The 12,294-nt window shown below is 38.2% G+C and overlaps 1 protein-coding gene across 16 annotated transcripts in view; it reads left to right on the plus strand.

Moving 5' to 3' along the window:
- The window catches only part of Snap25 (Synaptosomal-associated protein 25kDa), a 25,895-nt gene extending 17,168 nt beyond the window's left edge, over positions 1 to 8,727 (plus strand). For 6 of the 16 annotated variants that reach the window (XM_086905090.1, XM_086905087.1, XM_086905086.1 and 3 more), the window contains exons 5-7: positions 4,559 to 4,676; positions 5,038 to 5,311; positions 7,994 to 8,727. In XM_086905090.1, coding sequence (XP_086761216.1) covers positions 4,559 to 4,676; positions 5,038 to 5,311; positions 7,994 to 8,056 — 455 coding nt within the window. In that variant the 3' untranslated portion in view covers positions 8,057 to 8,727. Of the gene's footprint in view, positions 1 to 2,380; positions 2,430 to 4,558; positions 4,677 to 5,037; positions 5,312 to 6,892; positions 7,053 to 7,993 lie in introns of those variants that run through there. The other 10 variants (XM_086905097.1, XM_012490149.3, XM_086905096.1 and 7 more) reach the window with 4 other exon arrangements.
- The last annotated feature ends 3,567 nt before the right edge of the window (positions 8,728 to 12,294 follow it).

Consider the following 12,294-nt stretch of genomic DNA (forward strand, 5'->3'; position numbering starts at 1 on the left):
AAAAAAAAAAGAAAGGCGAGAGCAAAGTGATTGAGAAATGAAAAAAAAAAAAAAAAAAAAAATGGGACATTGAAAAAAAAAAAAACCAAAAGTAATACAAAAGTAAGGACGAACAAAGTTTTTCAGTTCACTCGATTTCGTATGATTTGACGATTTTTTTCTTTTTTCTTTTTCTTTTTCTTTCTTTCTTTCTTTTTTTTTTTTTTAATTTTAAAAACAACAGAAAAACAAAAATAAAAAATAAGAGAAAAGATAGATCTTTTTATTTTCCGTACACTTTTGACGGGACTATATTCGTCGATAATAATAGATAGACACACTTTGACACGTATCTAATAAGCGTATTCAATTCAACGCTTTATTCGCGTTATATCGACAACTCGTTCCCGTGAATTATTAATATCCTGTCGTTTCACAGATTATATTAATTTCCCCGAGAAATCGCGTGCGCGATTATTCGACAAGGGCATAACACTTGAATCGCGATTCGCGTTCACCGAGACGATTGACTCGATTCGATAAATCACGCGACCCTTGATTCGCAGACGGGAAAGGGAAAGAAGAAGAAGAAGAAAAAAAAAAAAAAAAAAGAAAAAAAGAAAAGAAAATAAAATTAAAAAAAGAAAAAAGAAAAAATTACGAAAGAACAAGAGATAAACTTTGCTTGACTAGCTTTTTGTTGGGGAAACGGGTTAATCGATGGACGACTGACTTAACGTGTACCGACGTGTAAAATAGTTGTGTGATTTCCGCCTAATCTATTCGGGAACTGAACGCGCGTTATATCTCTGATTCTGATTCTCTTTTTCTGTCCTTTAGCTAAAACAACTTTCTAATTCTGCATCTTACAGCGCCACGGTACCTCTGAGTGCCTACACTGGAAACGAAGCGTGTCTTTTCTTCCTTTAATCTGCTTCTACGCCTTTGTCTGCTCCTATTTAACATTCGACTTCTCGCATCATCGCCACCGAGCCAGCCACTCGCCCCTAACTCGATTCGCTTCATCGATTAAATCCATTTTCTTCCCCCTCATCCGTTCATCCTTACTCACTTACTCACTCTATCGATATCGACTCGATTATCCATTATACCTCCTTGACGAGACTTTGAAGCCACCCTCCGTGATAACAGATATATATATAATTATATATAATAAGAAACGTGTGACCACACGTTTCGTACGCTAGTGCCGCCTATATATATAATAATCTTTTTTTTTTTTTTATAACTAGTAATGTAATTTGTTTTGCTCTTGAAAAAATTTCACAGATCGACGTGCATATTTAATCAATCTCCCCCCCCCCTTGTTAAATCCAATATAGAGAATTCTTCCATCCCCCGGAGGAAGCGTTGGATTTACCAACCGTTCGATCGCAATGAAAATCGTCGTCCCGTCTCTTCCTCGCTTCGTCGTTTCACTCATCGGAATGAATTTTTCACCTTCGTGATCTTTCGTTATCCTCCTTTTCTCTCTTCTCTTTTTCTTTCTTTTTTTTTTTTCTCCCATTTTAATGAAAATACCTCGATCCTTTCGATCCGCGTTAACGCGCGAAGCGAAGGAAAACGACTCAAGGAAGACGAATCGCGACCGACTATCTCGAAGCCAATTATTCTCAAGATGCATTCCCTCCATTCTCTGTTCACCCAACGCGTTGTCCCAGCTTCGCAGTTGGTAAATCCAACTTCACATCGAATTCTAGTTCACTGTCACTAAATGAGAAAAAAAAAAAAGAAAATCTATAAAAGAATTCCCAGTCCTCCAGCAGCCTGACCCGCAATAGAATTATAATATAATCAGGATAAAATGTCGCCGTACGCGCCCTCTCGCTCCTTCCACCAGGATGATGGACGAGATATAGAGTCCAGATACAGAGTGCTATCCACGATGAATCCGACTTTCTCGGGCCCGAATCGAAAGGATTTGTCTAACGAGACCGAGAAAAAAAGAAAAAAGAACAAAGCGAAAAAGCGTGTGTGTGGGCCGACATGGGAAAACGGAGAGACAGAGAGTAATAGCGAAGAGCCTCGAAAATGAAACGAATGGATACAATGGATGGTTCGATCAACCCGTGTTCAACTTGCAATTCGTCCTTCCTTTTTTTTCTCTCGAGTCTGTCTCTCTGGGTAATGAGCGTTCGTGGACGGTCGAGGCGGTCCGATTCCTCGTTGATTAGCGATTCCAAGTTGAAAGGAAGTTCAAGGGTCGTTCGGGTCTCCCTCTGTCGGGGCCCTCGCTTGGGGGACGCGAGAAGAATTGAGAAAAAAAAAAAAAATAGAGAAAAATTGTGTGTCGTGGAACGAAGCGAGGGAGCGTTTCGACGGTGCTTCCTGTATATATTTCACGTTTAACACGCCGCTGATTGGTCGGTTGCCTGTTTAGAGCCACGAGGTCGGGATGAAAACCCTCGTAATGCTGGACGAGCAAGGCGGTAAGCCATTTCAATCTAGACATACAAACATTAAACTTAAACGTAAAAAAAAAAAAAAAAAAAAAAAAAAAAAAAAAAAAACGTTTCTTACAAATAAAATAAATCAATATTTTATATCAATGGTCTCGACTGACACAAAAGCAACGATCGACGACCAATTATATGTATTTTATTTATATATATATATATATATTCTTCATACGTTCTCCACCCGCCGATGTATATAACATTTATATATAATTATCATATGAATGCATATATAGTTATATATAAATATTATATATGTATGTGTGTTATATATATATATATATATACATACGACACTAATTGCGTGTAATAATATCGTCCAGACACTATCTCAATCCCTTTAAATCGGAAATTTAACTTTCGATCGAACGATTGATACTAACCAGAGGAGACAAAAACAAAAAAAAAAAAAAAAAAAGAAAAAGAAACCACCAAAAAGACAACAGATTCGTTCTTTCAACATCTTATCACATTCCCTCAATGTTCAGATCGTTTACGTTCGAAAAATCATCAGTTACTTTTTCCCCCCCTTGTTCTTGAGTTTTTCTATTTTTTTTTCTTTCTCTCTCTTTCTCTCTCTATCTATCTATCTATCTATCTCTCTCTCTCTCTCTCTCTTTCCAATACAATTATTGCATTTTATTTAACCTTAACCGTTCACCTTAACCGCATATATCTCCTTCTTTTTGCATTCTCGATTCTTCTCCTTCGATCTCCCACACTCTTCTCTCTCAATCATCGCTCTGCTCTCTTCCACTGCTACCTATTGTCCTATTTATATTTCTCTTTTATCTCTGCCTCTATCTTTTCACTTTCTTTCTCTCTTTCTCTATTTCTCTCTCTCTCTCTCTGTTTCTGTATCTCGTTTATTATCTTTCTCTCTGCGTCCTATCGTTCTCTCCGCCTGCTTCCTCCTATTCTTAACTCCGTTTCCTTCCGTGAACGTAATCTCACGAAGGCGAATGAACAAAAAAACAGAGAAATACAGAAATACAGAATACAAGTAGACGAACCAAAAAAAAAAAAAAAAAAAAAAAGAAAAAAAAGAAAAAAAAAAGAAAAAAAAAAAATTACGTCACAAAGAGACACAGACGTAATCGGGTCGCACGACACGCGCTCCACGTTTAAACGCATCCCTTCCGGTACTTCCGGCACGGTGTAAGTCAAAACCTATTGCAATCTTATTACTATTGTTATCTTATTGACCGGCACATTTTGCATCACCGCGTTACTCTCAACGTGAATATAATATTTTGTTCAATTCGTACCCAGTACCCTTAGAATCCACCGTACACCCCAAATACATACAGAATTACTCACCCAAATCTTAGGATCTTAGGTTAACCCTTAGTAGGGAGACTCTTTGCTTAGCTGTTGCACTTTCGTTGCACTCGTTTTTTTCTTTTCCGAGGATCGTTGAGAGAGAGAAATTGTTTCGACAAATTTAATTTAAATAAAACGCGAGGTATAAATATATATATATTTCGTATTTTTAACGTACAGCTTTTTTTTTTTTTTTTTCCAACGTAATTCGAGCTGGATGGATGATAACGTGATAAATTTTATCTACGTTAACGTTTGCACAATTGTATATAGGACGAATCTCTCGATGAATCCTCGTAAAGTATTATTAAAAACCACCAATCGTCATTTAGGATCAAGGAATAGAGGCGTGAACATAGAATATTTTGCGATTCGTTTATCGATAAAAAAAAAAGAAAAATAGGAACAATAGGATTGAAAGAATGGTACTCTCTGTTCCTCGATAACTTGAGAAATGACGATTCACTTCAATTTTTGAGAACAAATATATATAATTCTCGAAAGAGAATGGGACAGCGTATTTATTCCCCTGTTTCTTTTTCTCTTTTTTCCTTTCTCCTTTCTCGAGTGTAATTCAATTTCTTTTTTTTTTCTTTTTTTCTTTTCTTTTTCTTTAGCATAAATAAATTTGTGTTCGATTACAAGCAAAACGTAGTAGAGCGTACACCGTGGAATTTTTATTTTCACGCCGGCTGTCCATTCTCTTTCGAGATACTTACTCTTGTTGGAAATACCGACAAGGTTGGATGTTAACGTTGTTTTTTCGTACGATGAAACAGAACAACTGGACAGAATCGAGGAGGGTATGGACCAAATCAACGCCGACATGCGCGAGGCCGAGAAAAATCTCACAGGAATGGAAAAGTGCTGCGGCCTCTGCGTTCTTCCATGCAACAAGTAGGGCTGTCCCGAAATCGCTTCACCCCTCTTTACCTTTCTCACACTTTTCTCAACAAATCGAACTTCTTTATTTCCAGCACACTCTCAACAAACACAGAACAATTCTAATAATGTCGAGCATTCGACATTAACGCCTCGCTTCAACCTTTATTTTCGTACATTAAAAAAAGAAAAAAAAAGACATTTCTTTCTTTCTCACTCTCCAACTCTCAACTCTCGAGAGATTGACATTTAAGAGAAACGAAAAAATGTTTGAAGCATACGATACTGCTATACTTCGATGTCTATAATGTGTCTTTGCTTTCCAATCGTGTATACATATTCGTGCATACGCTGATGAAACGATCTCGTTGCACAGAGGCGCCAGCTTCAAGGAGGACGAAGGCACGTGGAAAGGGAACGACGACGGTAAGGTGGTGAACAACCAGCCCCAACGGGTGATGGACGATCGCAACGGGCTTGGCCCGCAGGGCGGTTATATCGCCAAGATCACGAACGATGCCCGTGAAACGGAGATGGAGGAGAATATGGGCCAGGTGAACACGATGATCGGTAATCTGAGAAACATGGCGATCGATATGGGTAGCGAGCTGGAGAATCAGAATCGGCAAATCGACAGGATCAATCGCAAGGTGAGGAAACGGGTCGGAGTTGAGTTTGGGAAATACGTAACGAAATTGGATGGATCTATTTCGGTTCTTCCTCTCTTCGTAAAGCATCGAGTTATATACGCATAGTCTTATCGATCTAGTAAAAAGATCGTTGTAACGATCGTTTGCGCAATTGGAACGAGAGGAAGATCCGAGGTAAGATCGAACGAGTTGATTGAAATGATGATTACAAATACGTACAAAATTAGCTCCGCTATATTTTTTTATTTCCACGGAGCATGCGTGGATTATTTTATCGCGAGCGATGCACGCGCTCAGAGCGATGCGTAACACGTTCGTTGTCGCTTTCGCTTTCTTACATGCCCTTTACCTTACCTCACACCGTCTCATGTCTCATTCCTTGGCGCGATCCCAAAAGAATCGAGTCCTCGTTTCTCGTCTCCTCTCGGCAATTCCGTCCTCGGTCAAATCCTGTACGGCGGTCTCTTGCCAGACTTTATTTTCCGAATCGAATCAAAGAGATCAGAGACAAAAAGATATTACGCGGATGATATTTGCATGATGTCATTTCACATCATCCCGTGAAACATCCCGAACGGATCATCAGCGTGATTTTGTGAAAAAAAAAAAAAAAAAAAGAAGAAGAAGAAAAAAAAATTCGTGTCTCCTCCAAAAGATTAATGTCCGATTATACTTCTACGGCCGCCGACGATGGGCAACGTATCGTGCGAGTATACGTTCCACTTGGTAGCATTGTTCTTCCTCCCTCTCCCCCCCCCCTCTCTCTCTCTCTCACGTATCCCTATATCCCTCGAGTCATTGGTCTTCCACTTGAAAGATCTCTAAATCGGGTTTAAATCTCATCTTTCAGGAGACAGCATTCGATAAAACATGTTTTCTCTCTATTTTTATATTATATATATATATATATATATGCATATGTATATATATATATATACATACATACACATCATTTTTATATTGGCACGGAAATTCTATTTATCGAAAAACGAAACGATCGTTGTAAGAGAGATGGTTGCATCATCGAGGATCGAATGAAACAATTACAGTACACGGTGTGTGTGTGTATATATATATATACATATACTGCACAACTGTTTCGAGTAACACGGTACGAGTAAACGATCGTTTCGTTTTCACGTTGGCATGCGTACGCACGTGCACCGCACGACTAGCCGCCCCTTTAATTAACCCTTTCTCGTCATCGCACCACCAACGTCATTCTTCTTTTTTGCCACCCTCACGGGGTGCCTTCTGTGTTCAACCATGTTCTGCAATCACGAAAAAAAAAAAAAAAAGAAGAAGAAAAAAGCAAGAATATATGCTAAAAAAAAAAAAAAAAAAAAAGAAAGGAAACGAAAAAAAGAAACAGATGGAAAATTATCGCACTTTAGCTGTTTGGTCAATCCTGACCGTATCTCACACGCTTTGTTGCCCCTTTTTTTCTATCTTTCTCTATTTTTATCTTTTCCTTCTCTGTTTCTTCTTTCCTTACGTTCGATTGAAAAAAAAAAAAAAAATAATTAAAATTCTCTATCTTTTGCCACCTTGTGACCAAATCCAAACTGTGATAATCCGCAGGGCGAGTCAAACGAAACGAGGATAGCCGTGGCGAATCAGCGTGCGCACGCTCTACTCAAGTAAAATGCGTCTCTCTGCCCACGTACCCGTCTCCTCCGAGCCCCAAATTGTCAAACAAAAAAAAAAAAAAAACAAAAAATCAAAAAAAACATATATATATATATGTATATATACGCAAAATACGTATATATATATATATATACACATATATATATATATATATATATCCAAAAATATTGTACGCTCACACGCCCACGACCCCTTCTTCTGCCTTCTCGTCGTCGGTCGGACATCGCCAACCCGTCAACCCAACTCGTGTCTCCAACTCGATCCACCTGTTTGTGCTACAACGAAATCATCGAGCCTTCCGGTTTACATCGATTTATATATTACGTGTGTTTTATGTCTCGTCTACTTAGTGCAATCTCCCTATATACGCATATCTTCTTTAATTTCTCTTACACCTTCTGTGTAACCCGCGCCATCTTTTTTGTCGTCGCGTTGTCGTCGCGTCCAATTCGTTTCTTTTTTTTTTTTTTTTTTTTTTTTACGTCTCGCAGAAGACAATTATATAGGATACCTATGACATATATATATATATACATAATACAGTATATCTCTTGTGTACACACGTACGACGATGATATTGACATTTAACCTTTTTTTAGAATCTTATTTGTCGGATGAAACCCCACAGGATCGTCGTGGCGCTCGTCGTTGTCGCGCCAACTCGCGTAATACGAGCTCTGTTTCACCTTTATTGTTAGCATTCCCTTCAATCGGTTCAATATTCCTCCTCCTCCTCCTCCATTGAATATTCAATTTGCCTGTTTTGCCTTTCACCGACCAATCCTCGCTTTCGGTCGGATAATTGCATCGATCGGGTCTGAATTTATATACATTTGGAACGAAAGAAACGAAAGAGCTCGAGAAACGAAGGAATGGTCGATGACGACGACAACGACGACGACGACAAAGACGTAAGCGAGGAAATGCAAGCGCGGTATAATCCAAGTTAACGAGGTCGACAATAACATGATCTTTGATACACGTTTAAGTTTGGGTTACGATCTTTCGTTTGTTTGTTTTTTTGGCACGCAGGGCGAATCGAACGAGACGAGGATAAAGGTGGCCAACGAGCGAGCCCATCAACTACTCAAGTAAGGCCACTCTCGACCACTTGCACCCCGTCGGCCACCAACAGCACCAAATACCATCATCACCACTATCACAATCACAATTACAACACTATCGACAACAACAGTTACAATAACAACCACAACAACAGCAATAACAATAACAACAACCACAACAACAACAACACCAGTGTTTGTAATAAAACCAGGACTATCAGCTACAAGTAATACATACGATCGATTACTCTTTCGTTACTCGTATATACCGTTACTTAAGTACTCATATATACTTACTTAATTTATTTGCCACTTTATTTGTCACAATGTACACTTGTATTCATCGTATATACCTATAGTACAGAGTACGAGTTGACAAATATGGCGATTAACATCGTTCTATGATATGTTCTCTTTCCGTCCTGCGTTTAAATTTCTTTTTCTTTCTTTTTTTTTTTTTTTTTTCCTCCCCTTTTTTCTTTTCTTTCGATTTACAATTTAGCCAATAATAATCGCGTACGTTATAAAAAACGCGTAGAACGATCATTCATATCAATTTTACTCGCAGTTAATTGATTTATTGTTGTTCGAACGATCATCGCCTCGAAAAAGTTATTGCCTTCTGGGAAATAAATTGTACCATTGTATGTGCTGTGCCTTTTATTTTCAACGAATGTTAAGAGTAAATTCTATTTGAATATATCGCTTGTATTTTTTTTCTTTCTTTCTTTCTTTCTTTCTTTCTTTTGTTTTGTTATTGTAGTTCGATTCTTTATTCGACTGTATTTCCGTTTCCTTCTACGACCTTTCGTTCTTTTGTTTGATTTGTTTGATTTCGTTCGACTATCCTCGAGTGATTTTTTTTTTTTTTTTCTTTCAAAGAATCTGCTCGATCGCACCTACGAACCTCATCTTTAACCCTTAAGAGAGCAAATTTTCATCTCTAAACGTAGAAATATTTAAGAGAGAAAGTTAGAAGTGAAAAAAAATTTAGTTTATTTACGAATAATATTTACATGTAACGAAGATGTCGACGCGAAGATATAGCGTCGTCAAGTCAATTCAGTGATTCGGTAGAGTTTTTTAAACGACAAGCAGACATTTGCGCAGAGGTAAAAAAAGAGGAAAAAAAAAAAAGGAAAAAAAAAGAGAGAGAGATATAGAGAGCAAATGAAAATGAAAAAAATAATAAATAAACGAGTAAAGATTTTTTCATCTTAATTGCACGTTTATCCAAGTTCTTCCTCTCGTGATATAGCGTTTACACTTTTAACGATTTATCTAAAAAGTTTCTAAAAATAAGAGGAGAGATTATTATATAATGGTAAATTGAGAAAAATGAAAAAAAAAAAAAAAAAAAAAAACAAAATGAAAAAGAGAGAAAAAAAAAGAGCAGAATACAAAAAAAAAAAAAAAAATTAGAAATCCTCTAGCTGAAAAAAAAACGAAAAGTATCGCGTCAAGTATCGTGCGCCTGTTTAAGGGTTAAAGATTACCCACAGATTGAACGAGAACAGAAATGCATATACAAATAAATGAAATGACAACAAGAGTTGTACCGGGAGCGTGCACACGCTGTTTGTTCTCTGCATCGTTCGCACTCGCATATACATACACACGCGCGCACATACACATACACAATCGTATAATACACACACAGAGACACACGTACACACAGAGAAATAACAGAAAGAGAAGGGAGAATAGATCGCACAGCGTGTGGGAGTGCTGCACATGTGAACGATACATACGCACAGCGAGATCCCCCCCCCCCCGCCCCCCCCTCCTCTAGATAATACATACCGCATAATTTGTTATCACTTTATTAGCGTTACGACCAAAATATCCGTGTACAGTAGATCGATACTTAGATGGACGCGCGCGCGTATGTATGTGTGTGTGTGTGTGTGCGCGCGCGCGCGCGCGCGTATGCCGGGACACGCGCGCGTGTCACGCGGTAATTTCGAAGCAGCTAGGTAGGTCGTAGCGAGCGTGCTAAACGAGGGGCAACCTCGAGATATCTTTATATATGTACGCGATATATCCATGTTCGTTATATCGGACGAGGATCGAGGGAGTTTGCCTTAAAAGCTGGCAAAGATAATAGATAGAGATATATATATATAGATTCCTTCGAGATGCGATGAGATGATCGAGTTGTATGATCCGCTTATTATTCTTTTTTCTCTCGACACCGTATAACACGCTCCACGTCGAACATGGTACGATCAACGAAATAACAATCTCGCTCCCCAACGAGAACTCGAGGAACCGGAACGAATCGCAGCGCGGAGGAGGACGTTTAGCGCGACAGCAAGTCGAATTCTGCGAAGAGGGAAAAGGAGCGGAGAGAGAGAGAGAGAGCGTAATAATGTGATGCGGTGGGTTCTTCCTATGTGTAGAAGAAGAAGGAGAAGGGAGGAAGATTTGAATTAATCTAAACAACGAAGAAGACGCGTCGTTTCGAAGAGAAAAGAGAGGGGGAGAGGGTGCGAGAGAACTGGGAAGGAAGGAAGGTGTTTAATGTGTAGATAGAATTTTGTTCGTCGTTTTATCTGTCGACTCACCGTAGATCGATTCCGTTTCTTGCAGCCCCGCGCACGCTTAACGCGCCGGGGTTGTCACTGTAAGGTTAAACTCCAAATGAAAGAAATCACGAACGCGGTAGGGAGAGCAAGAAGAATACAAAGAAATAATCGAAGATTGTACATTATTGTATTTACACGAAGCGAAGTACCTCTACTTTGTATTGTACGAGCGAAAGAACGAACGAACGAATAATCCGTTGTGCCACCACGGGATTCCACCCGTTGTTGCATTCCGTTTTTTGTATCGTGATCTGCGTGTATCCACGTTATTTTTAATTATTATTCGTTTTAGATTTCGATTTTTCCCTGTTTTTTTTTTTTTTTTTTTAAATTGGTATAAACCATACAGAAAAATTAAGAATAAAATTTATAATCGAATTGAAAATAAATGAAAAAAACGTGACGTGGTTACCGCAGATTGGATCCAACACTGCAGATGAGCGATGTTTTAAGCTGTCAGCCAGCCTTAACAGTATTCGCATCTTTACACTTACCTCTTTAGCTTTAAGAGAATGCATAGAGACAGAGAGCCAGAGATGCTGTCAGCGCTGACGTTGATCCCCCATCCCCCCTCTTTGTAGTATCAAAATTAGTTCGTAGTAAAGAGAAAACGTATGGAACGAGAGAGCGAACGAGCGAGCGAGAGAGAGAGAGAGAGAGAGAGAGCGAGCGAACGAGAAAGTGAGAATGAGCATATATACGGAGTACGAAAAGAAGATTTCGTCGTGCAGATTTTTTTATGTAGATTCAGTGAAGCAAGAATGTACCGTGTGTACCGTATTTAGTACATTGTCGATAAGCATGATGATTTCGATACACATAACTACGTATTATATATATATATGTAAACTTTTTTCTGAATTTAACAAATTAATCATATATATATATATATATCGATATTGTATAAATATTGTAAAAGATATCGCCCTCGAGTCGCGCGCGCTGCGTTAAGAATCGAGCACAAAGAAGAAAGGAAATATATTACGCGTAGCTCCTTTCGATTTCGCTTGTTCGTTTGCTTTTATTATTGAAATAGCGATGCAGGAAGCGTGAAAGAGATGGCTTGCAAAATTCTTGGACGCTTCGCCGGACGAACGTACTAAGAGAAATTAAAAGAGAGAATGAGAATGGAAATTTGATGAACGGGAGAATAGAGCGAATGAATGAATGAGAGGGAGAGAGAGAGAGAGAGAGAGAGACTAGAGAGCAAATGCATGTTGGTAATAATTATGATTGTTACTCGAGATCGTTAGGCCTATCGTAATTATTTACTTTAACAGAGAAGAGGTATACAAAACAATTATAAATAGGTATAAATATATATATATATATATATATATATAAAGATTATATATATATATATATATGTATATGATACAAACATATACATGCATACATGTATGGAACGAGCGCGGTGAGCCCCCTTCTTATGTAGATCTTTAAAAAGGAAAAAAAAAAAGAAAAGAAGAAAAAATAATTAAAAAGAAAAAAAAAAAAAAAAAAAGGGAAGATGAGAGGGATTTAGAGTCGGATGGGAAAGGGAGACTACCTTTATTCGCGAGCGAACAACGTTGTTATATTATCATAAATATTATATATTATATATTATACAATACGAAATCGAGCAATATTGTATTGTTACTTCGTCGTTAATATTTATCACCGCCTATTCGAAGAATTA

Source organism: Apis florea, unplaced genomic scaffold (genome assembly GCF_048593485.1).
Source record: "Apis florea isolate Af1SG1 unplaced genomic scaffold, ASM4859348v1 contig_2350_pilon, whole genome shotgun sequence".
NCBI classification, from domain to species: domain Eukaryota; kingdom Metazoa; phylum Arthropoda; class Insecta; order Hymenoptera; family Apidae; genus Apis; species Apis florea.